This window comes from Ochotona curzoniae, unplaced genomic scaffold, assembly GCF_017591425.1.
Source record: "Ochotona curzoniae isolate NIBS_2020 unplaced genomic scaffold, NIBS_Ocur_1.0 patch356, whole genome shotgun sequence".
In the NCBI taxonomy this organism is placed as follows: domain Eukaryota; kingdom Metazoa; phylum Chordata; class Mammalia; order Lagomorpha; family Ochotonidae; genus Ochotona; species Ochotona curzoniae.
Genome location: NW_024466924.1, coordinates 222,046 through 249,274, shown reverse-complemented (window position 1 = coordinate 249,274; position 27,229 = coordinate 222,046). Strand labels below are relative to the sequence as shown.

At 46.8% G+C, this 27,229-nt stretch overlaps 1 protein-coding gene across 1 annotated transcript in view; it reads left to right on the top strand.

The window, feature by feature from the left end:
- Positions 1-26,256, top strand: part of LOC121167275 (protein HEG homolog 1-like) — a 77,186-nt gene extending 50,930 nt beyond the window's left edge. The window contains exons 12-17 of the mRNA XM_040996714.1: positions 3,527-3,661; positions 8,273-8,315; positions 8,431-8,468; positions 16,933-17,020; positions 20,182-20,356; positions 25,886-26,256. Of these exons, the coding sequence (XP_040852648.1) occupies positions 3,527-3,661; positions 8,273-8,315; positions 8,431-8,468; positions 16,933-17,020; positions 20,182-20,356; positions 25,886-26,035 (629 nt within the window). The 3' untranslated portion in view covers positions 26,036-26,256. The remainder of the gene's footprint in view (positions 1-3,526; positions 3,662-8,272; positions 8,316-8,430; positions 8,469-16,932; positions 17,021-20,181; positions 20,357-25,885) is intronic.
- The last annotated feature ends 973 nt before the right edge of the window (positions 26,257-27,229 follow it).

Below are 27,229 nucleotides of genomic sequence, written 5' to 3'. Positions count from 1 at the left end.
GTGTAGAGTGGGAGTGAAGCCGGAAGCCTTGGTGTGTATATGCACCTGTGCACGTGTTGTGTCCTGCACACACAACACCACCAGCTTCTGTGCAGTTGAGGAGAGGATATAGCAGCTGATGGAAGAAGGCGGAAATTGCCCTTCCGCAATCTCAGGGAGGACTTGAAGCTCACACACACAGTGTCTGTGCTTGCCCGTGACATACTAAGGCAGTGAGACGAACACATGGAGAGTTGCCCATCTTGCTTGGTTGTGTGTTTGGAAATCATGAATGCGTCTAACAAGATGAGATGAATGTAGGCCAGAATGTTCCCCTTGGTGGCGATGATGATGCTTCTCCTTGCCTTGCTCTTGCTTTGTTTTGTCACTAGCTTCCACAGCGTGTATCTGCTGTGAGACCAAGTGAAGAAAGAGATTGGAGACAGCAAATGCACAGGCAAATCTGGGTCCTGGGAACGTTTGGCCTCCAGGACAGGAAAACTGCCAGAAATCAAAGTGCTTCTTTGCAAAGGGGTATTGTCCCACTTACTGTGTCCCAAGTGATCCAGGTGGACTCTGGTTAGCTCATGTGACTACACTACTCGGGCTGGCAGGGGCATGCGATGTGGCCTGAACAGCTCCATCGGATGTGCAGAGGCTGGATGGAGGCTGAAGGTACTGGGGTTTAGTGCTATGTCTGCTTCTTTCATCTGGGACACACACGATGAGGGCTTTTTGGCTGCAGGGCCAGAGAGCCTTCCTCAGCCAGTCCTTGTGCCTCACAGCCTGGCAGTCAGATCGTTAACCTTGCGGTCTGGGATAAGCGCTGGAGTTTGGCCCCTTTAAGAACTAGTAATTAATCTAGGGAGGTGGGGCAGCGGGAAAGAGAAAGCTTAAACATTCTGGGGCTAAATTTGCCATTGGCTGGGGAATTAGTTCCAAAGTTCATGCCCCATTATATCTGGCCTGAAACCTTGAGGCTGTCCGGTTTTACTTTTTGCTTTTATTGCCAAGAAGTCAAGGGTAGATACCAGTTCTCCCTCCACAGCAAGGTTCAGCTCATGACATAACCTGTGCTGAAGTCTGTCCTCTGTGGCGACCATTGCACTGAGTCGTGGATTTTGTTCCCTGCAAATGCCTCTGCATCTCATGTGGCCCCATGTCTGGGTTTGTAAGAACCTGCCCACAGCTGCCCTGCCCAGTCTCCACCCCTCAGTCTTCAAGCTGCATACAGGTGTAATCCTGGCTTCCCTCATCCCTCACCTCTCCTTTCGGAGTCCTCGAGTGCAGAGGCACTCATGCCTATTGCCTGGAAACACATGCTGTCCTGTTTTTCCCACCAGGTTTTTTTCCTCAGGTTTTTTTTGCCAACATGTATAGCTTGTAGTCTCTCTAACCTGTCTGAGTGCTGAAGAGGTGGTCTTGACTAGGCAAGAGCTGTCAGGTTCTCTCAAGTGCTAGCATCCTGGTGGCCTACGGGCCGTGTGGGGCTCCTCTGGATACAGCCAGAGAGGAGGGCACCTCCCCCTTCTATTCTCACACTGCCGACTTCCTTGACTGCAGTTTTCATTATCCCTAGTCAGTTGCAGACATGGAAACCACCCCCCCCCACACACACACACACAGAATGTCTCAGCTTAGACTGACCCGAGTCCTCATTGTCTGCTTGGGCGGATGTTAACGGCCCAAGGAATGACCGAAGGGAATTGTGAATGGAGAAAAATGCCATCTCATTGGTCTTACAATGCCAGTGGTATTCTGGGTGGTTCTGTTTGATGGTGGCTGATGGAATGTTCTTTGAGGGTCTTTGCGATAGCAGCTCCCTCGTGGCAGAGTCGGAGCCTGCTCTCCGTGTTTACCATGATTCTACTTCTGTGAATGGTTGCCTTGGCCAGGCAGCTAGAGTTTGCCGGCAGATTGAACCAGTAGGAAGGGCAGAAGGAAGAACGGGATGTGGCCCTCCAGAAAATGTCTAATGAGACCAGAGACATGCCAGCCTGGACAACTCTGTGTGCCCTGGAGGCATTCCTTTCTATGAAGGTCGGAGAACTGGCAAAAAAAAAAAAAAAAGCTGCCAAAGAGCTTTAATGAGGGATTGTGGGACTTTGGCCCCTCCCTGGGGCCAGCTTTGCAGTATTTGCCTAGTGAAACTTTCTATTTTTCATCTCCGCCACCTCCCCGCCAAATACAAGCTTTTTGCAATAAACAAAGGAAATTCTGTCACACACACACAAATGGGCCTCTGATTTGGCATGCCAGCTTCCACTGATAAAGGCAGGAAATTCAGCACTGAGAACTGAAGCTTGTCCTAAGCTCACCTCCCCTAAATCCAGGCTGTCCAGTACCACCCCCTACCCCACCCCAAGTTCCCAGGACTCACCCAAAGTCCCATGAGCCAGAACCTGGTGGGTAGCAGGTGTTTTGCAGTGTTAACAGATGGTACCTGGTTTCCCAGTAGCTTGGTCTCTTTCTCATGATAGAGAGAGGAGACTGCGCCTGGCGAATTGGCAGACGTTCCTCAGTACGTGATATACACGGGGCACTTTGCCTTGCGGCTCTCTTTCCATTCCAAACTTGCCCTTGCCTCCCAGTGGCGGCAGCTGCAGCGCATACCCAGGCAGCATCCCCGGGTGTGGGTTTACCAAAGTTATTATTTATTATCCAGGTGATCACTTGGTTTGTTTCGGGCCTCCCTCCGATAGCCAGAGATACCCTCGTGTCCCATTATATAGCAGTTCATAAAGGACCACGAGCCCAATACTGGATGTTGGGGACAGGGATACATGGATTCTATTCATCCATGGAAGGAATGGGGTCCGAATGGGAGTGAGTTAGAAGCCTGAGTGATGGGCTTGTTCTCTGCCCACCTGTCATTCCTCTTGGTGGCAGCCAGGGTTGGTCCCTGCCTCAAATGTGTTCTGACCAATAAGAAAGACCTGCCAGCCCTGGGTAGGAAAAGGCTTCCTTCCCTTTTCAAGATTAAAAAAGTAATTTTTAATTGATACTCCACATAGTAAATCTCTGGTAGGCAGCACAGCAGGACACTGGGAAGGGGTGGGCAGAAAGCTAGCTGCCTGGCATAGGTACGGTGCTGGGTCCCTTTAAGCCATACAGACACCCAGAGCCAAGACAGCAGTTTTGTTAGGGGCAGTTCTGGTGAGTGCTAGCCATGCTTTGGTTCAAGTCTCTCGGCTTCTTAAGATCGCAGGCAGATGGTCAGATTTGGCCCCTTTTGATCTATTTCCAAGCCCCCTTCCCCACTCCATCAAGGGCTGTACTTACACTGGGTACCAGGGCCAGGGATGCAGCTTGTTTCTTCCCAGGTATCTGTGGGTCCAGGATGCACTGGGAGGGTGTTCTCAAGGGCGAGCACCTGTGGAACTGGAGTGATGGATGGGTGGAGCGGCAGGGAGGGAGGGGCAAGGGTAGCAAAGCGGACATCTCCAAGAGGAGTGCCGCTTCACGGACTCTTTCCTGGAGCTGGGCATCCTGTGGGAGGAGGGTTGAAATTTCTGTTTTGCTCCATTGTTGAGTGTTTGCATTGCAGCCGGCAGCTTGTGCAAGCGGAAGAGTCCAGAATGTGACAAGGAGACTTCCATCTGCACGGACCTGGACGGCGTTGCACTGTGCCAGTGCAAGTCAGGCTACTTCCAGTTCAACAAGATGGATCACTCCTGCCGAGGTAGCGACTTCATCCCCGGGCCATTCTGGGGAAGGATGGCAAACCACTCTGGCCTCTTTCCTTCGGGTTCTGGCTTCAACACTTGAAAACTGGGAGGGTGCTGGTGCTTGTTATTTTGCTCTCAGCAAGAGCTTGAATATATTATCTCCTTGGAATAATAGCGTTATCTCTGCCTAGTGCTCATGGATCCAACCAGTCCAATTCAAAGGAAAAGAGGAGAGAGTGTTGGTGGTAGCAACACCTTTCTTTCTTTCTCCCTTTTCATTTAGAGGAACTTAGAAAAGTTCTCGTTTTCATTTCCCAAGTTTCATCTGTTGTCTGCTAACCTTTGGGAATAGAAATGAAAGCATGGCACCAGGTCCGTCTCTTTCAGTGGCACCTGTGGCCCAGTAGGCAATATACTTGGCCAAGGCTCAAAACTGTGATTAAGAGCCTGGCTCTGCCTTGCTGATGGTATGTCGCCTTGGGCAAGTCCCTCAGTTTCCTCTCTTGAGAAATGGGTGTCATGGTTCTGTATTGGAGGCTGTGAGAATTAAAGAGGGCAGCCTCCTTGGAGGAACTTCCAAAGCTGTCAACATTAAACTAGTAGATTACCATTATTTTTAAAGGTTCTTCAAGTGTCTAGGAGCAGAAATCTAATTTTGCTAGCCTTTTAAGTGAAGCTTAAATTCATTTGGTTTGAGAGAAAGACTGTTCAAGGAGAGTAGTCTGAAACTATGGCTTACAAAAAAAAATGCATTCAAGTCCAAAGCACTGTGTACTCTGCGTTCCGGAAGATGAACACCGCTCTGTGCTCGGCAGAGGAACTGGCAAAGTAAAGGTCATCGCGTGGCCAGGAGCATTGCCTGCCCTTAGCATATGCGTGGCACAGATGTCCTGCTCACCCACACATTGCCAGGGACAGATGTACTGGGATCTGAGTGGAGGTCACGTACCGGGGCAGAGTGACAGGCCGCTTATTTTTGTCATCAGACATGATTTCCCATTAGAGGATTGATTCCATCAAAAGAAGATGAAAATGCATTTCAGGGCCGTGCTCTCATCCTGACCCTCTGACCTCGTTCCCGGGTGGGCTGTGCGGTGGGTCTTGAGGGAGGGCAGCCCTCTTACGTTAGATGTCAGTGGTGACGCATAGCCCGTCCGCAGCATTTCCCGGTCCTACACCAGTCTGCCGCTTTGCTACAAAAGGACAGAGCTTCCTACTTCCCTCTTCCCTGATGTAAAGAGAAGTGTTCTTTGGAGCAGAAATGGGGAGTTGATACAGCTTCAAGTAGGGAGGTGCTGGTGCTAGAATCCCTGTGAACTAGGGTGCTGTGCAGCTGGAAGGAGGTGACACAGGGTTGGCAGAAGCTTAGGCTCCGTACACATGGCAACCCCTGTGTGAACCACCCTGCCTGCCACCTCTGTTCCTGGCAGGCTTGAGCCACTCCCTCTGTTTCCAGGTCGGTGGGTTTCATAGTCTCCCTTCCAGCACAGCATTTAGAAACAGCTGAGCTGTCAGAGATTTGCCCGATGCAACCACTGACACGGGCACCAAGAGCCTTGTGTTTACCCAAGGAGCCACACAGGGAAAACGGTGTTCACTTTGGGCTTGTTGTCAAGACCCCTGGAGTCCCCTCTCTGCAGTGTCACCACGTCTCTGAGCTTCCTGGGCCACAGCCCCGGCAACTGGGCTCTGATGGGTTAGTTAGCAGCGACCCCTTCTGGCCAGTGTGCTGAAACACAAGCTTGTTTCTAATCATCCTACGTCTGGGGGTCAGTCCTCTGAATGGAGGACAGAAGTACGTGTAGGTCGCTGAAACATGAGTGTACATGAGCAGATCTCTCTACTTAGTTCTCTGTCGGTTACACACTTACACCTGTGCACACATACCTATATGCTCCTGGGTACTTCCCATGCAATGTCCTTTTGATTTCTTCAACCAGGTTTTGATCCAGTTAAGAAGTTCAAGTCGGTGTCCCTCTTGTAGGTTCCTAGCTTTCTTGCCATGTGCAGACAGCACGATGAAGTCTAACAATCTGTTTGCATCTCATCAGGCCACAAGTGCCTTGAGAGCCAGAACCGTATCTGGAATAGCGCTTAGCGCATGGTGGGGGTTCAACAAATGACTTTTGAAAGAATGCATGGGTAATAGGACAGCAAATATGGTAAGGAGAGACTGGGACAGCTTGATTTCATTTCCAGCAAGGGAACAAAAGAGTTTTTGAGACTGTCATTCCTCATTTATGTTAAGTCCTGAAGGCTTGGGTTTGCTTAGGTCCCAGGGCAGCCTTCGGGGGAAGGGGGAGTTTGGGCCTGTTTGTTGCCTGCTTAACACTTACTTCGTCTTTAGTCCTTTGACCTATATGAGGGCCTTGCCCACAGGATCCCCCAAAGCAGCAGCGCACGCACAGTCACTCAGTCTTTGATGAATGGCTGAGTCTGTTTGAAATAGAGGACCATCTTTACATCAGGGAGTCCGGCCACTCCGGAGGCAAAGTGCTAAGAGCCCAGCCTGCAGCTTGCAGGCAGGACACCGGATTTTGCTGCATCTTTGGAGCGGGAAGCTCTCACCAAACAGACTGAGGGGTACGGAGGTAGATCTGATCTGACAGCATTTCCAGGCAGACATACGTAGAATAGGACAGGCTGGGGTGGCATCGGCCTGCTTGGGTGCTGAGCTAGTGGAGGCCTGAGCTTCCCTGGGGCAGCTTACCCTACAGACAGAGCTGCTTGCTCCTCCTGTGCCAGTCCTTGAGGTGTGCAAAGCGGACCTGCCTCCCAGAGGTGCAGGACCTGCCTCCCAGAGGCAGAAGTGTTTGGCCTGCCTGATGGCACTACCCATGGGAGACCTGCAAGAGAACTCGAAGGAGTCAAGGAGGGAGAGATGGGCCCGTTTGTCCTTTCCTACCTGGAGTACACACACTGTGCTCTCCCGGATATACAAAGCACGTAATGAAACTAAGAAAGTACAGCCGCTTAAATGGGGTTGAAGGAGAAATAAACTAACTATTACATGGAGGCCAGAAGGAAAGGGAATATACAGGAAGGCAGGCCACTCGTTTGAGTTCTGAGCTTGCTAGACACTGAAACGAAGACACACTAATGGCTTTGAGAAGAGTCAGGGTCCCCAGAATCCAGGATAAATGCCTAGGAACACCCCCCTCATTCTAAGTAGTGAGACCAGGAAGACCTTCCTCCAGGCACCCCCATAAAGAGGTTAGTGCACGGTGGTGTTGTGGCCACGTCACCCCGCCTGCAGGGAGCTCCAGGACTGCTGCTGGTCACTAGGAGCCTTTAACACAGGCGCCTGTTGCTCGGGACAAAGGGAAGCATTACAGTCCAGGTTCTCAGATCTGTAGCATGCAAGGAATTTGTAAAGCCATTTTTCATCGTCTGTTTTCACCTAGGCATTGTCCTAGCCTGTGGTGTTCTGGTCTCTCACTGTAGTGCTGACAGTCTCAGAGGGACAGGCTTGGAAACTGCGGGTGCAGGGGGATGCCTGGGCTGCAGCTGCCCCGGCAAGGGGGTCCCAGGTTGTGTTCCTGGGGGAGGTGACTGTAAAGTCACACCTTGCACCGACTGTGGCATGAGCCTTCTCTTAGAAAGACCTGGCACCCACCAGGATGGCGCCACAGAGAATGTCCGCCACGGCTCCCTCCACCTCGCGGAGCGGGGCCAGCGGGACCAGCCTGGGGCTGAAGGTTTGATGTACATTAAAGGAGATGAAGCATCTATCTGTACAGGGAAGAGCACTCCGTAGGGACGTCCTTCATCTGTCCATAACTTCCAAAAAGAGTTGCAATCATTGGGTAGTCATTACAACCAAAGATATTTACTTAGCTGCTAGTTTGTGCTAAGCCATGTGCATGCAATGTTTTACCTAACCTCATCCAAGGAACTATCCAGCACGTCTTACTGTTATTCTTTTTATAGCTAGGAGATTGAGAACCACAAGGAGATGAAGGACAATTTCTTTTATTTTTTTTAAGATTTATTTTATTTTTTTATTGGAAAGGCAGATATACGGAGAGGAGAGACAGAGAGGAAGATCTTCCGTCCAATGATTCACTCTCCAAGTGAGCACAATGGCCAGTGCTATGCCGATCCGAAGCCAGGACCTTAACCATTGCACCATCGCGCCGTGCCCGACAATTTCTTTTAAATAAAAAAGGGACATTTATTTAGTTTTTGAATGGCAGTTACAGAGAGAAAGAGATCTACTTGTTGGTTCACTCCCCAAATGGCCACAACTGCTGGAGTCGGGCCTGGAGATTCCGGGTCCCCTTTGTGAGTTTAGGAGCCCAAGCATGGGGCCATCCTCTGTTGCTTTCCCTGGCACACTAGCAGGGAACTTGATATGAATTGGAGCAGCTGGGACTTAAACTGGTGGCCATATAGGATGCTGATGCCACAAGCTTTGGCTTTACCCACTATGCCACAGTGCTAGCCCCAAAAACAATTTCTTGATGAGGGTTAACAGTTAAACTGGCCACAGGATTTATAATCATTCTAAAGTTACTTGTGGCCTCCTGATTCTAGAATGCTCTGTGGACTTTAGGCATCTAACTAGGTTTGGGCCAAGGGAGGTGAACATCCGCATTCTTGACTTTCCCTTTTCTCTCTTTCAGCCTGTGAAGATGGATACAGGCTTGAAAATGAAACCTGCATGAGGTAGGCTCCACATCCTTTTATTCTGATGAATTTGTTACAGTCCTTCCTAAAAACTGCCTCCATTATTTGGAGATTTGAAACCAACTCTCACCCTCCTTTCTTTGTGCATTTATAGTTGCCCGTTCGGCCTCGGAGGTCTCAACTGTGGAAACCGTAAGTACAGAGCAGCGAGGGGTTTGCCTGGCCCCCGCCCGTGGTCAGGGAGCACAGGGTCTCTTGCTCTCCCCCTCTATTCCCCTTGCATGAGCTTCACTGTCTTCATGGGTCCTCGCTGGCCTCACTGGGGCTGCCCAGGGACTCAGGGCCTGGGGGAGACATGAATGTGAGTCGCCTCAGCTCTGCCAGGTGCTAATGTTTGATGGATTGGGACAGAAAGTGTGAGGTCTGCAGACAGGGACACCCCTCAACACCCACAGAAGGGTAGGGCAGCCCGAGCCTTCTCTGAGGTTTACAGCAAAGTTTGTAAAGCCTCTGGCTTATGGGTGTTGGAGTGTTACATCCCAGACAGATGGAGCCACCTAAAAAACAGGAGGCAGGCGGGGGCCCGTGATGCAGTGGGCACGGTATATGCGTAAGGGTGGCTGGAGGAAAGCAAGAAGGGAAGGTAGAAAGTAACACGTCAGGTTGGCAAAGTGTGTGGGCACTGAGCTGTGGGGGTTTTGGTCCTCGAGCTGAGGAGGTGAGCTTGTGGTTAGTGGCCAGCGGGGAGCTGCCCAGTGCTGGGACAGGAAAGCACGGTGAAAAGCAAGTGAGTCAGGTTGCAGTCCGCAGAGACTGGACAGAGAGCAGGCTCAGGTTAGAGACGTCCCGGTGGTTCCAGTGTGAGCTCAGGGCCTTGGCTCCAAGCTGGCGGTGATCATGGGCATGGTGCTCGCGGTGTCATTTGGGGACAGTGACTGGGACATTTTTGTCCCAGTGCTGCTTTTTTACTTTGAAACATTAGCAATTAAAGTGACCTACAAAATTATGGAAGAAAAATTTTTAAAGATTTTGTTTTTTAAATAATTAGTTATTTTTATTTCAATTGCATATATAAAGTGAGAATTTAGCCACTGAACCATTGCACTAGGCCCTGGAAAAATTTTGAAAGTTAGAAATACATTAGTATGTAACAGAAATAATAAGTGAACAAGTTGTTTTTTGTTTGATTGTTGGTTTGTTGTTGTTTTGGCCGGGGGTTGGGGGAGGGTGGAGTTATAGAGAGAAGAAGAGACAAAGATCTTCCCACCCATTGGTTCATTCCCCAAATGGCCTTAATGGCCATAGCTGAGCTGATCTGAAGCCAGGAACCAGGAGCTTCTTCCTGGTCTCCTGTGGGGGTGCAGGGGATTTGAGTGATCCCCCAGTGCTTTCCCAGGCCACAAGCAGGAAGCTGGAGCAATCAAGTCTTTATTGTAGGATAACTTTCCTTCATTTTACCCATGAGCATGTTCCAGTGGTTCATATTCTAAGTAGTCATGGTTTTATTTAATGTGGTGGAGGCCCTGTTCTCTTTTCCCCAATGCTATGCCTTACTTTTAAATGTACTGAATGATACTGTCATTGTTCATAGAGCTTTTTTTCTATCATCAAGTTTCAAATATTATTTCAATATATTCAGATTCAAATATTTCAAATTTGATATTAGGTACAAAACTGATATAAGCTAGTTATCTTGATGCTGGTACAATGGCTCATTGGCTGATCTTACCCGCTTTGATACCTGGGATTCCATATGGGCACTGGTTTGTGTCCCGGCTGCTTCACTTCCCATCCAGCTCCCTGCCTGTGGCCTGGGAAAGCAGTCAAGGACAGCCTAAGGCCTTGGGACTCTGCACCTGCGTGGGAGACCCAGAGGAAGCTCCTGGCTTCTGGCTTCAGATCAGCTCAGCTCCAGCTGTTGCTGCTACTTGTGGCTACTTGGGAAGTGAAAAGAAGATCATTTCTTTGTCTCTCCTTCTCTCTGTAAATCTGCATTTCTACTAAAAATAAATACATTTTAGGAAAAAAAGAAAAAAGAACGATCTGGTGTCCTCATCAAGAAGTTTCTCTAAGGCGACAGTATGGAGACCTGAATTACATACCCAATCAGGGTGATTATCCTAACAGCAGGCTATCAGTAGGTTATTATAGTTAGTCTAAGGACTAGGGAAATGGTTTATAAAAATAAATCTTTTTAGAATCACGTGACTAGAGAGGGAGGGGTACATAGATACAATTATTTTTCTGTTTTTTAAATTTTTTTAATAAAGGAAGTTTGTCAGTCCCTTCCTCTGTTTTATTTTTTGTTTGGTTTGAAGGCTCATTTATATTTGAAAGGCTCATTTATATTTGAAAGGCCACTTTAAAGAGAGAAAGCTCTTCCATCCACAGGTTCACTCCCTAATGGCTATAATGGCCAGAATTTGGCCATTCCAAAGCCAGGAGCCAGGAGCTTCTTCCAGGTCTCCTATGTGAGTGGTAGAAGCCTAAGGCCTTGGGCCATCCTCCTCTGCTTTCCCAGGCCATAAACAGGGAGCTAGATCAGAAGTGGAGCAGCCAGGGCTCGAACCAGTGGCCATTTGTGATGCAAGTACCACAGGTGGAGGCAAAACCTACTATACCACAGCTCCAGCCCAGAAATATTGATTTTTAAAGTAGCCTTGATTTTTAACCTGTAGTCCCTGAGTGGTGAGCAAACAGCCCTGCACTCTGCATTTGTCTCTTGGAATCCAACCAGTGTGCCAGGAACTCACTATCACAAGTCAAAGAAATGATTATAGTTGCACTTTTTTTTTAATTGCCCAAATTCTTTTTAACTTTAAAGCATTGGCTTAGGTTTGGGTGATTTTGGTTTATATAAAACAATTTAAAGGGTGATGGTATATGTCTTTTTCTTTTTTTTTTCCAATTTATTACGTTGCATTATGTGATACAGCTTTTTAGGTACTGGAATTCCCCCCTCTCCTCCCCAATCCTCCCCCCATGGTGGATTCCTCCACCTTGTTGCGTGTCCACAGTTCAAGTTCAGTTGAGATTCCTTCCCTGTGAGCCTGTACCTAGCGTAGAGTCCAGCATCTCATCATCCGGATAAGTTCAACAGCTTCTTGGGGAGACCCTCTCCCTTGCGCATGGCATCCGCCGTGTGCGATCCAGGCGTGGAGCTTAGCTAGGGGCCCTGGGATCCCTCGGCGACATGGCGGCCACTGAGGGGCCATCTCCCTGTATATGTCTTTTTCTAAATATCACTTGGTGGCGGCCAACCTGGTGGAGCAGTGGGTTGCGCTGCCACCTGCATTGCTGGCATCCCATCTCTGAGCTCTGATTCCATTTCCAGCTGTTCTACTTCCAATGCAGCTCCCTGCTGATATGCTAGGGAAAGCAATGGAAGATGGGGAAATGAAGCAGAGGATGAAAGATCTCTTTGTCTCTCCTGCTTTCTTTGTCATTCTTTCGAATAAATACTAAATACATTTTAAACTTTAAAAACTTTTTTTTCATTTAAAGTAGTAATTTTTAAGAATTGCTTTGTGAGTGAACCAGTTTCTTGTTCTTGATCGTTTGAAGTTCGGAGGATAGCTGTGCAGAAGCCCCTTGGAATGTGGAATTGTATGTGTTTACATTTTTAAGGAAGTGCTTATTTTTGTTTGAAAGACAGTATCACAAGCAGAAAGCTCTTCCATCTGCTGCTTCTCTCCCCAGACGCCTGCAGCAACCAAGTGCGGGCCCAGCCAGGGAGATGCCAAAGGCTAGGAATTGCATCCAGGTCTCCCACATGGGTGGGCAGGTCATCACCTCTTGCCTTCCAGGCACACTAACTGGGAGCTGGATTGCAAGTGGCATAGCTGGGACTCGAACTGGTCTCCAGTATGGGATGCACCTTACCCCACTATGCCACAGCATTGACCCGCACATGTGTGCTCCCTGTCTAGTGTTCTAAATAACATGCATTGCTAACCTTTTTTTTCTCAAGATTGTGTTCAATGCTGTGTGTCGGGGTTGCTGTTCCCTGAGATTTGTGTACTGGTGTTTAAGACTTTGTGTTGGAGCGAAGTCAGCTTGTCCTCATGCTGTTGGTGGGGCCCCGGAAGCAGCCAGGGTTTCTCTTGGATCCCTGAGGTCTGTTTTTCTTCCCCCTTTGTCCGAGTCACCATCTTCATGCCCAGCAGAGGGCAGACACCTGTTTGGATGGTGAGGTTTCGGCCACCTTGTGTAGCTAACTGGTAGCTTATCACTAAATTATGGTGACTTCTGAAAGCTCTGTTAATGGGGTGTGGCTGTCACTTTATGGCTTTGTGTCTGCACGAGTTTCGATGTTGTAAATTGTTCTTGCCTTCCTTTATGTCTATTTTCTGATTACAACTGAGGGTTTTTTAATTAAACAAAAATGAATGGACATGCACTTAATTTATTTTTAAATTTAGAAAAAGGTGAAGCAAAGCATCATAGCACATAATATAAAACTGTGAGGGGAAAGCCACATGAATTCCAAGTGACACAAGAAACACTCACGCCCAAAAGAAGGAGTAGAGCACCGAGCCAAGAGGGATGTGTCTGACAACAAATCTGGGGCCATCTGACACGTGATATAAAAAGAAAGACACACAACTGTGGGGGCTGACATGGTGGCATATCAGGCTAATCCTCCATTTGCAGCTCTGGCATCCCATATGGGATGCGTCACTTATTTTTGTTAATACTTGTTTTTATTGTGAAAGTAGATATACAGATAGAAGGAGAAAGATCATCTATCCATTTGTTCAACGCTCCCCCCAACCCCAGTGACTGCAATGAACGGTTGGAGCTGAGCCAATCTGAAGCCAGGATCTTCTTCCAGGTCTCCCATGTGGGTGCAGGGTCCCAAAGCTTTGGGCTGTCCTGGACTGCTTTCCCAGGCCACAATCAGGGAGCTGGATGGGAAGTGGAGCAACTGGGACACAAACCATCACCCATATGGGATCCCGGCAGTATTTAGCCACTAGGCTATCATGGTGGGCCTAGGCATACTATTCTGTAACCTGCTTGTAAGCCTAGTAAACTATGAAATGTTTTCATTTTCATTATATTCATTATATTACAGTTTCATTATATCACTTTTAAAGAGTTTCTGTACTCTCATCTCCTTGGATGAACAACAGAGAGAGATGAAACAGACACAGATGCTCCATCCACTAGCTCACTACCAGATGCCCACAGCAGCTAGGCCTGGGCCAGACCAAAGCCAGGAGCCCAGAAGCCATCCACATCTACCGCACATGTCGAAGGGGTTCAGACACTTCAGCCATCATCTGCTGCCTCACAGAACGCATCAGCAGGAAGCTCGCTGAGAAGTGGAGGCACCAGCACCCAAGCCAGCACTTTGATTTGAGATAGGGTCTTCCTAACACTGGCTTAACTCTCTGCTCCACAATGCATGCCACATAATGTGATTTTGGGTAGTTCTATGCTGTATTGGTATAATGGGCTTAGCTATTGCCTTGATACGGTCTTTTCAGTTTTATTTTAATAGTCCCATACTTAAGTCGTTTTTTCTGCCTTGTGACTATTGTCATCTTGTGATTACAGAGCTCACATCAGTTTTTTACCTTACTTGCTTTTGTCACAGACATTTTTATGCATCCTTCTTTCATATTCACCATGTTGTTTTATAGGTCATTCTCTGCCTTCAGATGTTCTGCATCTCTTATTGGGGATCCCTAAGCCCCAGTGAGGGGTCAGAGCCGGCCTTTCCCATTTACCATTCTCTTCCAGAAAAACCAGAACATTCCACTTACAGACCATTCTGAGCTGTCTCCCTACCCCAACCCACTGTCTAACAGCAGGTGTCTCAATAATCAGTTGTTATGTTCACTCAATGGTTGTTGCATCAAGCTGTGAAAAGATTCAGATCAGAGGAAACACTGTGTTGGCAGGAGTCACTACAAACAAGCACCAGTTTAGGAGGAAGGAGAGATGATTAATTATCTGGAAGCCAGTAGGAGTCTTAGAGTGGTCATTCCACTCCATCTTGACTGGCTTCCTCACCAACAGAAAGGAGGAGTTGGAGAGAGGGGAGTGCTGGTCTCTAATCTTTGTACCCAGAGGGACTGTGATGAGACGGAAGGGACAGATCCCTCAGGAGAAAGTGACAGAATCATGTGGGAAGTTGTGAGGGTGGGAGGCCATGGGTACAGAGTGTGTCCACGCACAGCCTGCAGACATGAAAAAGGCAAAACTCAGGGAGTGCCAAGAAAAACATAATACCGTGATCAGAGATGCAAATGGGCTGAATCACAGTAAGCTCAGTGAGAGGAGCGGGGAGGATGGAGAGAATTGGGTGAATTTTAAAATAAAATGAATGTGGCTATCTAGAAAATTCTGTAATGCATTCAAGTGTTTGAAAAGAAGACATGGTGGTTGGTTTAAATTCTCTTGGATTAAATACACTTAGCTGGTTGAAGCAGCAGGGGTTCGTTGTAAGGGTTGGCAGGAGCAGGCCCGTGTGGGGAACCTCACAGTGAGCCGCTGGAGGCAGAGCCTTCTTGTCAGGGCAAGTTAGCATCACTCAGTCTGCTTGTCTCCCCTTGCTAGTCCACCGGCGGCTTCTTCCCAGACCACATGATGAACAACAGTCTCCAGACGTGCGTGTGTGTGTGTGTGTGTGTGTGTGTGTGTGTGTGTGTGTGTGTGTGTGTGTGACTGAGTCAGCCATCTCGAAAGAACAGGCTCTGTCTTTCCCACTTTGAGATCCCTGGAAAGGAAGTCATTGGTTCCGTATGTACCACGTGCTTATTCCCATGCAGTTGGCCATGTTCAGGTGTCATGTTACAGTTACCGACCCCATCACAGATGGAAGGAAGGGAACCGCTTCATTGAAAAGGTAGACTAAGCTGTGAACAAAAACAAATAGTTTACAGGAAAGGCTACAGCCCAATCTTAACGTTGGTTTGATGCAAAAGACACCAGCAATGCCGACAGTAATGTCAGGCTGCGAAGATGAAGGGAAGGAGCCGTTGCTTGAGAAACACTTAGCAACAGGTGTCAGAGGGCGAGTAGCACTGCTAACTGCCCTTTTGTCCTGCGACTGGCATCCTGAGAACACAATTTTCATTCTACTTCCACAGCAACAAAACAATGAATTGTAACTTTTTAAAAAGATTTATTTATTTTTATTGCAAAGTCAAATATACAGTGAGACAGAGAGGAAGATCTTCCATCTAATGTGACCCCAAGTGACCGCAACGGCCTGAGCTGAGCCAATCCGAAGCCAGGAACTCTTCCAGGTTGCCCGCATGGGTACAGGGTCCCTGGGCTTTGGGCCGTCCTCCATTGCTTTCCCAGGCCACAGCAGGGAGCTGGATGGAAAGTGGGGGCTACTGGGACACGATACCAGCACCCATGTGGGATCCTGGCGTGTGCAAGGTGAAGACATTAGCCACTAGACTATCATGCCAGGCCCCTTTTAGTATTACTTATAACATGTGCTTGCTTATCTCATTGCTACTAACTCAATTCAGAGTGAATTCACTGAGGGGCCTTCTCAGTCTCAGGCATGGTTGATGAAGTGATTCTTGGACTGTGGACTGAACTGACCAGTCATGTTTTTATAAATCTGGGAAGTCAGGATGGGTGTTGTATTACATCAGGTTAAGTCACTGCCTGGAATGGCTGCATCCGTGTCAGAGTGGTGGTTCAAATCCTGGCCTCGTCACATCCTGGTCCAGCTCCCTGCTAATTCACCTGGGAGGTGGTGGGTGGTGGCCCGGCTACCTGCCGCCCACATGGGATAGAATTCCTGGTTCCTGGCTTCATCCCAACCCCAGGGTTATCAAGTGTGAACCTAAACTGAGTTAAGCATTTTTATATCTGTTCTCACCATCAAATAAAAGAAGTTTAACAATTAACACTAAAGGGCAGGAAGTGACCAAGAAAAGATTCTGTGTTCTTTTTATTATTAATAACTTATTTTTATCGGAAAGGAAGATTTTTAGAAAAAATAGAGAAAGAAAGAATGATCTTCCATCCTCTGGTTCACTCCCTAAATGGCCTCAATGGCTGGAGTTGAGCCAATCCGAAGCCAGGAGCCAGGAGCTTCTTCCAGGACCTCTTCCAGGTCTCCCACGCAGGTGCAGGATTCCAAGGCTTTGGGCCGTCCTTGACTGCTCTCCCAGGCCTCAGCAGGGAGCTGGATGGAAGGTGGGACAGCCAGGACATGCACCAGTGCTCATATGGGATCCCAGTACTTACAAGGCGAGGATTTAGACACTGAACCATTGCCCAATATTGTGCTTTTATCAATGCTTTTTTAATGTCAACTTTCTTGAGGCATGATTTACACATGGGCACCCATCCTAAGTGTGGGGGGGGTTGGAAAGAACCTAAATCTTAGATCATAGAGTAGCCTTTAAATTGGAACAAATAAAGCTTCCTAAAAACTCATTATTCACCTTTCTTTTTTTTTGCCATGAATTGGTGAAAGTGTCATTGGGGGCTGATGACACTCCTAGTTGTGGCTGAAACCTTCTAAACCCTTCTCATGCAGAGAACATGTAGCGCTGGCTGTCAGGGGGCCCTTGGCAGAGCCCAGGAAGTGGAAAGCAAGGGCAGCCGGGGCTGGCGGGGAGAGCATTCTTTGCCATTCGTCCGTATTTTCCTTATTTTGTTTGTTTACCGTGTTCAGCCTATCAGCTCATCACCGTGGTCATCGCAGCAGCAGGAGGAGGGTTGCTGCTTATTCTGGGCATTGCACTGATCGTTACCTGTTGCAGGTGAGTGGTGAGAGTTCAAAATCCTCCTTCTGATTCTTTGTGCCTTGCAAGTATTTGTTTTTACTTTTCTCAAGAATATTGGAGATGGGTTATAGTGTGAAACTAGGATGTGTAACTAAACTGTTTTTTAAGAAAGGAAAAAAAGAAAGGGAAAGTTTTTGATAGTTGACCCCTAAGAGGGAGCAGATGGAACTTTTTTTTTAAGAGAAAAATCCAAAAAGCACAGCCACAAAAGGAAAAAAAAAGAAAGATTTAACTCCACCAATATAATATAACAAGCATTTGTGCTCCAAAGGTGAAAAAACAATCCCAGCATGGGTTAACACAAGTGCATGTCATCTTCAGGGCCTTCAGAAACTTCCTGGCCATTAAAACTGTATTTGTTTTAGAGAGTACTCTGTTGGCTCATTGCTCAAATAGCCAGGCCACAGCCAGGGGTTGGGAACTCAACCCGGTCTCCTGCGTGGATGATGGGGACATGGCTAGTTGAGCCTTGCCAGCTGCCTTCAGGAGTGCACCATAGCAGGCAGTGGGATGGGAAGTGGAGCCAGGACTCAGAGCCAGGCACGCTCACAGGGGATGTGGACTTCCCAGGCAGCATCGTAACCACAGCCGCAAACACCTGTCTATTTTCTTTTGAATCTCTTTTTTTCATGAACTTCTAAAGATACTTTCAGGGATATGTATTTAGAGTATAAAAAAGAACACTTTCCACTCAGTAATAAAAATACAGCACAGTTTAAAAATAAGGATTTGAATAGCCATTCCTCCAGAGAAGATAGGCACATGACCAGTAAGCACACACAAGGCTACTCAACATCATTAGTCTTGAGCAGATAACAAATGAAATCTGCCAGGAGACACCACTGTGTAGCCACTAGAATAGCCATCTAAAGAACAAAGCAAACCAACAAAAACAGTGAGGATGTAGAGAAAGCACCCATATCCACTGCTGAAAGAAACATTAAGTGGTCCCATAAAATGGTACATTCGCGTTGAAAAAATTAAATATAGCACTTTCACTCTTAGCTGTAAGCCCAAGAGAAATAAAAACACTCACATGAATGTTCATAGCAGCATTCATAATAGCTAGAAGGTCAACAACAGCTGCCATGTCCACCAATTGACAAGTGACTAAACAAGACAGGATGTATTCATATAAAGGAGTATTTTACAGGAGGGAATGAAGCACTGATAGGATAAATGGAGTGAGCTAGTCACAAAGGGCCACCTGTCATGTGACCACATGATGCGAATTTTCTAAATCAGGCAAATCTAAATAGAGGTAACTACTAAGTGCCTTAGTACTTGGCCCAGGGCTGTGATGGTAGGGTGAGTGGACAGGAGAGACCTAAGGAGTGATGGCTAAGCCATCTGAGGATTCTTTTGAGCTATTTTTTTTGAAGATTTATGTATTTTATTGGAAAATCAGATATACAGAGAGGAGGAGAGACAGAGAAGAAGATCTTCCATCCAATGATTCACTCCCCAAGTGACTGCAATGGCCAGAGCTGAGCTGATCCAAAGCCAGGAGCCAGGAACTTCTTCTGGGTCTCCCATGCAGATGCAGGGTCCCAAGGTTTTGGGCCATCCTTGACTGCTTTCCCAGGCCACAAGCTGGGAGCTAGATGGGAAATAGGGCTTCTGGGATTAGAGCCAGCACCCATTTTGGATACCTGCGCTTGCAAGGTGAGTATTTTAGCCACTAGGGTACTGCGCCAGGCCCTTTTGAGCTATTCTAAAATGGGTTGTGATAATGGTCGTAAAATTTTAAACTGCTAAGAACCAATAAATGGGTGAATTGTATCTCACTAAAACTACACACCTATAAAGATATAGTCTAGAGTGAAGCAAGAGAAGGAAGGAATTGACCTCCTTCTTGGTGATTAACTCTTCAAATAAGGAAAGTTATGACCTTTGATTTAGGAGAATAATAAATGGTTGGAATAATTTAGATATAACAGGTAGAGGAAGTCTAGCATGTTACCACTTCTACCATAGACATGAGCCTATTTCAAGTTATTCTCTGTCTCCAGTAAGGCCCGGCTGCCCGTTTGGGAATGCCAACCTTTGTTAGCATTCCATCAGATCATCAGAAACAAACAATGCAAGTAGAAATTGTGTGAGACTAGGTAGAGTTATCCAGAGGGGACAAAATGTGAGTGTCTGGGCAGCTACAAGCCTCAGATTAGCTATGCACTCATGTGGTACAGCCACTCCAGCAAGCAGCCTGGGGTGATTGGTTCCTGAGACGGGAAGGTAGTCATGAGCCAGTAAGTCTTGGTTGAGGACTGGGAGTCACACAGTAACAGGTCTGATTAGAGTTTGTACCAAGGGCCAACATCTCTACCACGTGCAGGACAGTTCATTTCATGACCCTTGAGTCACTTGGTGCCTTCCTCAGGTGAGTGACATAGAAGGAAACATCTTCAGATTGTCTTACTCGGGGTAAATCTAATTTAAAATGCGTGATCATAGACTCACTTTCCAACCATTGCTAGGAGTGAACTGTCTGACCCAGTATGTGAGAATGTGTGTCGATCTGTAAGTAGGTGGTTTGATTTGGGAGGGGGATTGGCAAGCAAACCACCCCTCATTATGATTTGTAAAGTAGCTTCATGTAACAAAAAGAGCACTGTCTGGGAAGGTAGGAGGCCTGAATTCTAGTCCCAGCTTTACCAATAACAAAGGGCAACCAGAGGACAAGTCGGATCTCTCTACTGAGCCCTAGAACCCTAGAACTCCCGAGTCAGTCGGGGGAGCCCCATGAGCCTTCTGTGTCCTGGTGCTTGGGAAGTCGAGAGGTGGAAGGAGGGCAGTCGGGAGCTGTCGGACTGCCATTCTGGCTCCAGTGCTCTGTGAACTTGTCAACACCCCAAGACACTGTGAACTCTGTCCTCCAAGCTCTTACGTCGCTCCCTTGCAGCTCTCTCTGTCCTGCTCCTGATAATCTGGTCCTGTGACCTTTTTTTTTGGCATCTTTTAAAAAATCGTTGCGTGCAAATAATAAAAATCATGGCAATAATTGCACAACTGCAAAGAAATATAGTGATAGCTTTCAGTCTAATTTAATGGTATAGTAATACTAGATGCTTTCACAGATACCATTTACGTACAGAGCTTATTCACAGTACTTTCTGAATGTTTTTTTCATCCCACAGAAAGAACAAAAATGACATCAGCAAGCTCATCTTCAAGAGCGGGGATTTCCAAATGTCCCCGTATGCCGAGTACCCCAAGAATCCTCGCTCACAAGAGTGGGGTCGAGAAGCTATTGAAATGCATGAAAACGGAAGTACCAAAAACCTCCTGCAGATGACGGATGTATACTACTCGGTGTGTATTCCCAGGCCCACGGCCACCCCGGGCTTGGGTTCTCGGGAAAAGTAGTTCCATTGTGCCGAGGCAGAGAGCACTGCAGGTGGCTGGGAGTGAGAGAGGATGGTGACAGATGCCTCTTATTTCTATCATTCATATTATTTACTTACCTTCTGTTTGTAAGGTATTTATTGATCTTGGTACTGAATTAGGAGGTTATATTTCCATATACTGCTTCAGTGGGATTTAGTACTTTCTTATTACCCAACTTGTTTCTAAGGTATAACAAAGGAAACGAATAGAGGGAGAAAAGATTCCTGACCATTTAGCCCCTTATCCTTGACCTGGTATGGTGAAGTAGTTAAAAGTAGAAAAAAGTACAGAGTTCGGCATCATCTTTGACAGGTACATCTCAGAGGCCCAGAGGGCAATGCCCTCGGTGAGCGTGTAATCATTTGCCCTGTATTGCCCTGGTCTGCAGCACGTGGAAAACAGAAGGCCTTGAAGCCTTGCTGCTTCTGTTGCACATTGAATATGACTCATATCCTGCTCCTGTGCACTGCCGATTCAGTTCACATTCCATCGGGTCTACCTTAAAACAGACACACATGGGGTTATCTAAGCTGATAAATAAATAGGGATCAGGTGACTTCTTATGCTCTGGGGAGCTGATTGAGATTCAGCAATAAGTATAAACCTTGCCCCGTGGAGCCTTAATGATCCTAGACAATCTTGTTACGGGAACTACAGTCCCCCTGGTTGCTATGGGAATCAGCCAGGAGGATTTAGACTTTGGATGGGAGGGGTGGTTTGGGACATGCTAAGGAAGCTGCTTGCTTCAATAGACCTTTAAAAAAAAAAAAACTGAACCTGGAGAGCAAGAAGAAATAAGGAGGAAGGTAAACAGACGCAAGTACAAGCTTAGCTTTAAGATTTGTGCAATAATATTTCTACACAGGACCTTGCATTTTTATTTCCCTCAGTTGGTTGGAAGTCTTCTCTGTTTACCCAGCTGAAGACACGTCTGTCAGGGTCTACCCACACACTCAGATCCTTTTCTTGGTATTCCTCAGCCACAGTGGGACAAAATAACCAGCAACAAGCAGGCCGAGACATTGTAGGACCGAGTTTTATTGTGTCTTTCCATGGCATGGGCCTCCCTCATGTCAGTAGGCTGGAAGTGCAGCATCCACTATAGTTCCCACCAGAAAGCATTTGTCCCAGTATTCCTGTGAGCACCTCGCCATCGCTTGTTATTTATTCCAGGAAAGACTGGGGACTTACTTGTTTTTGCTGTTTGTTGCAGACCACATAGCTGATTCATGACCCATTAAGCTGTTATTTGATCAGATACCTGAGAATCCCCAGGGCCCCCCCAAGCTTTGTGCCCATAACTGCACCTCAAGCTGGGGGTCTTTGGAATCCTGTATGGCGTGTGTCCCCTCTCTTCTGCTAAGGGTCAAAGAGAATTTAAAACCAGTAGTGTGCCACAGAGAAAGATAACTTAAACAGCGGTGAGGTAAATATTAGTAGAAAGAACTGGAAACATGCCCGAGTAGAGTTGTTCAGCCCTAGCCTACCATTCCACAAATGAGAACCAGAAAACCAAATAAGAAGAGCTGCATGTTGAAGTGAGCAGTACTAGAACTCGGAACCAGAGAGACAGGAAAGCTGGAACACACAGGGACCTGAGAGGGTAGCGCAGAGTGGAGGAAAGGGCACAAGAGACCCCCCACAGACCCATCGCCATGGCAACCCTAGTGACAGCAGAATTCCACAGACCCCACAGGCTTGGAGCCCAGTCATGGGAGTTACCTGGAGTCTGCATCATAGCTTTGCTTCAGAGAAGTTTGTGGCATTGTCTGCCTCGAGTTTCCAGAGCCATGCTCCCAGCCCAACATCAACTGAGGGCACGCCCTGCAGGCTGAACACCCCCTGGAGCCACAGCCAGCGCACAGGTGGCTCTGAGTGTTTTGGAAGCTGACAGTGTGCATGCCACGGTTAATGTTCCTAGAAGCCGTCAGCTGCTACCAGCGCTGAGGACAGGCACTGTAAGCCACATACTGCCTGTAACTCTTACATTGTTTTTATGTCCGCTCCACAACCACCATTGGCCACCCCGGGGCTTATACTTCAGCTGCGTTCAACACACAGATGCTGCACACCCCACCATCCCTGCCGAGGAAGGATCCACCACTTGTTGCTGGGGCCATCACTCCTGTTGCTAGAACAGCCACTCAGGGGGCACCCCACAGGCACTGTTGTCAGTTCTCCATCTGCCTGGGCCACTGAAGTCCCACTTCTTCCACGTGGCTCCCAGAGTCAGAAGAGCAATTAGGATTCCACCTCCACGTGTACTAGTAGTACCTAAAGCCACTGTAGCCCACCAAGCCAACCTCTGCAAACAAATATTCAAAAGAAAACCGTTACTACAAAAGCTATCTATGAAAGTGTGGGAGAGAGATCTAATCCACATGATGTGCAAATCTCAATGTACAACCACAGGAAATATAGAAAATAAGATAACGTGATGTCTCCGGAGAAATTGAGTGATTCCAGCATTAAACCTCAAAGAGAAGGAAATTGGCAGCATGCTTCCTAAAGAACTCATAAAGAGTGATTACAGTTTTAACAAAACGAGGAAGATAGCACAGGGTGTGAGTGAGGATTTCAACAGAGATGGAGATCTTGTAAAGGAAACAAGTCTCAGACATGGGAAAACTCAGGAAATCTAATTGGAAACACACCTGAAGGCCTCAAAGACAAGACTAGGTGAAGCAGAGGAAAGAACATCTGGACTTGGAGACAAGTTCTAAGAAATATCTAGTTAGACACAACACACACTTAAAAAATATTTAAAAAGAAGACAACTTCTAGAATCTTTGGGGCACCATTAGGCAAATATTCAAACATTGTGTTGGTTCCTGAAGGCAAAGTAAAAGAAGAAAGGCATAGAAAACCTAGACAAAGAAGTATTAGCCAAAGGGCCTGGCACAATAGTCTAGTGGCTAAATTCTCATCTTGTATGTGCCAGAATTCCATGTAGGCACTGGTTCATGTCTTAGTGGCTCCAGTTTCCATCCAGCTCCCTGCTTGTGGCCTGGGAAATCAGTCAAGGATGGCCCAAAGCCTTGGGACCCTGCACCCATGTGGGAGACCCGGAAGAGCTCCTGGCTCCTAGCTTCAGATCAGCACAGCACCAGCTGTTGCAGTCACTTTGGGAGTGAACCAGCAGATGGAAGATCTTCCTCTCTGTCTCTCCTCCTCTCTATATATCTTACTTTGCAATAAAAATAAATAAATCTTAAAAAGAAAAAAAGTTAACAAAAACATCAGAGTTAAACATGCTGTAGGCCAAATGGCCCCACAAGGCACTCATAGGCCAGGTCATCCAGAAGCTGCAGGATACACAACCTTTTCATCAGTACATGAGCATTGTCCAGGTTAGGCCACAGAACAAATCTCAGCTAAACCAGGAAGTAAATCAAAATTGTGTCACGTATCTGTTCTGACTGCAGTGGAATAAAACTGGAAATAACAGGAGAAGAAACCATGCATTGTATGAATATGTGATGCCATAGTTTAAGCTATGGCTTGTGTAGACATTTAAATTGCAAAATCATGAGTTAATGTTACCGGGAGAAAGGAAGCCAGTCCACTCACAGTGTCTAGGCGGGCCTGTGATCTCAGAAGATGGGGCTCCACCGAGAACAAAGAATAGGACCCAAGTCAGACCCACCCTCCCCTAGCTTCCTGTGACTCCTGGGGATCCTCCTCCAGTCCTCCATCGCCACCATCCACCCTCATCAGACGGCCAGCCAGTGGGACTGTAACTCTCCAGGTCATGGGCCAAAGTAAACTTTTCTCCTTTCTAAGCAGTTCCAGGATGGTAACGACAAGGTGAATGGTATACACGAAGAAATGGAACATGCTGTCAAATTGTGGGTCATAGAAAAAAACCAAAGGGTAAATTTTAACATTTGTGAAACAAAAGTGGAAACAGTGTACCCAAATTAATGAGATACAGCAAAAGTAGTACCAACCATTACATTTATAGCAATAAGCATCTAGTTTGAAGAAAATTGAAAGATCTCAGATAAACAATCTAACAATGTAGCTCAAGGATCTAGAAAACCAAGGATGAACAAAACACAACATTAGCAGAAAGGAGGAAAAAGAAGGAGAAAGAAGGGAAAAAAGAAATGAAATATTTTTAATACAACAGATTATTACAATGAAGAATTCATTTTTTGAAATGCTAAACAAAATCCCTTAAAACTTGGACTACACTATTTAAGAAAAAATTGAGAAAACTCAAATCAATAAAATCTGTAATGACAAAGGAAATATTATAGCTGATACCATGGAACTATAATAGTAAGAACAACTTACACCTACAAGTGTAAAACCTTGAAGAATAAGTTTCTGAATATGTATAAGCTGCCAGTATTGAACCATGAAGATATGGGGAATCCAAGCAGATCAATAATCAATTATGCAATCAAATCAATAATGAAAAAAATCTAACAAAGAAACGCCCAGGTGTCCTGAATTCTGCCAGACTTTTCAGGAAGAGCTAACATCAGTTCCTCTCAGACTCGTGCAGAGCACTGAGTGGGGGACCTCTCCTGAACTCCTGCAAGGCCAGCATGACCCCATGCCAGAGCCAGCCAAGGACGCCACAAAAAAATAAATAAAAATAAAACTATAGAGCAACCTCCCAGAGAAATCCCCAGATATTCCGCTGAAATTCGCAGAGATGCTAGATTTTGAACCTAGCTACACATTAGTCAGTCATCATAGTCATGTGAATTTTAAAAGTGTTCAGCACTTATAGATCAATAGTCACATCTCAAATTGGAGATTAAAAAAACATGATCATCTCAGTAGATGCAGGGAAAATAATTTAATAAAATCCCCAAAATGATTAAGTATATGTGATAAACTCACAGCCAGTATTATACTGAATCAGGAAAAGTTAAATTTCCTCCAAGATCTGAAACAAGACAAAGATACCTCTTCTCACTGCTCTTACTCAATCTGGTATTGTAAGTTTTAGTTAGAACAATTAGGTGAAAGAGAGAAATAAAAGGTATACAAATAGGAAGGGAGAGGAAGGAAGTCAAATTGTTGCTCTTTGCAAATGATGTGCTTTTATATAGAGAGGATCTCGAAAGCCTCCCCCAAGAGACCATTAGAACTGGTCAGGATTCAAACTCAACACACAGAAATCAGCATTTTTACATGGCAGTAATGAGCTTGTTGATAAAGAACTCGCAAGACCATTCCCATTCATAATAATCACAAAAATTAAAATACCTTCAAATAAACTTAAGAATGTGAGAGATCTCTACAGTGAAAGTTATGAACCAGCAGGGAAAGCAATTGAAGAAGACAAAAAATGGAAAGAGACATACCTGCTCTCCTTTTCATAATAGCTTCCATCTTAAGTTTATTCAAACATAGCATTCTCTTACAAAAAAGAAAATGAATGATTTTAAACCCAAGACTAATCGGTGGTCTTTTCCTTTTCTCTTTGGCAACCAGCCCACAAGTGTAAGGAATCCTGAACTTGAACGAAATGGACTCTACCCTGCCTACACTGGATTGCCCGGATCACGGCATTCGTGCATATTCCCTGGACAGTACAACCCATCTTTCATCAGCGATGAGAGCAGAAGAAGAGACTACTTTTAAATCCAAGAGAGATTGGGGGACTCACTGCTCTGAGCCACCTGCCTGGGACCTCAAGGGGCTCAGGAGCAAGCGTCCCATGTTGGCTGCTCCCAGGACTTACTGGGACCACCCAGGAGGGGCAAGCAGAGTGACAAGTGTGAGGGATGTGAGCGCAGTAGGAGAAACTGCAGGCTGCTCATCCGGCACCTGTGCTGTTACTGTGAACATGGACGTGGGCCGGTGCCAGGAGAGTCAGAGGGACTGCGGCGGGGCACTGGTGCCAGAGGTGACCGTCGGCCAAGGCAGCCCAGTAGGTTTCATTGTCAGGACCCAGGTTTTCGTTTAGTGTGCACTTTAGTAAACTGGGCAGGGAGGTTTCCTTTCCGTCAAGACTGTTTCGGAAAGAAGAACTTTGGCTTCCTTTCCTGAGGCTCCATAGGTTGTGATTTGGTGGTGATTTGCAGCCGGACGCTGAGCTCTTGGTTGTTCCCTAGCCTGGTGCCCGTGTGCAGAACAACAGGTGCAGATGGACACGCCACTGAGGGCTGACGTCACCGCGCTGGGCCAGAGTACTTCGGTGTCTCGCCACCATCTTGAGCTGCAGCATCTAAGCCAGCCCCCAGATAAGGAATTGAAATCTGTGAGGCACAGCCCACAACTCCCACTTGGTTTTTCAGTTAAGGTGACACATTTATCTTGGATGTGCGTTTTCTCCAACAGCCTTTACAGTTCCATCTCGACCGTTTTCAAATACGTGGAGCTCATGGCAAAGCAGCATTTGGTTTTAAGTTTGAGGCATCTAGCTGTCCCATGATGAGCGTCAGCAGGCAGGGCAGGGGCTAGGGACTGGTCCTGCAGGCATGGGGAGGAACCTTTTTGTTCCTGAGAGCGTGACCTGGGGGCCTAGGGCTCTGCCCACGCTGAAGCCAATGGTTCTATGAATGTAAGAGAAATGGGAAGGTGGATGCAGGTGGTGTCCTCGCTGGTATTTACCACTGGAGGGAAAGTAGCTGAATGTGATAGTCTTTGCAGCTGAGTGTGGTTAAAAGGGATGGGCCGAGTTCAGTTTCCGGCGACTTTGGCTTCTACTTTGGGAAGTTGTGGATTGCTGAGGCAGAATAAGGAGCCAGAGTAGAGCCACAGGTAAGTGTGCAGACCTGTTAGTGTGATGTCTTTGTGTTTTTAACCTCGTCCACAAACTCTGTGTGAGCTTTC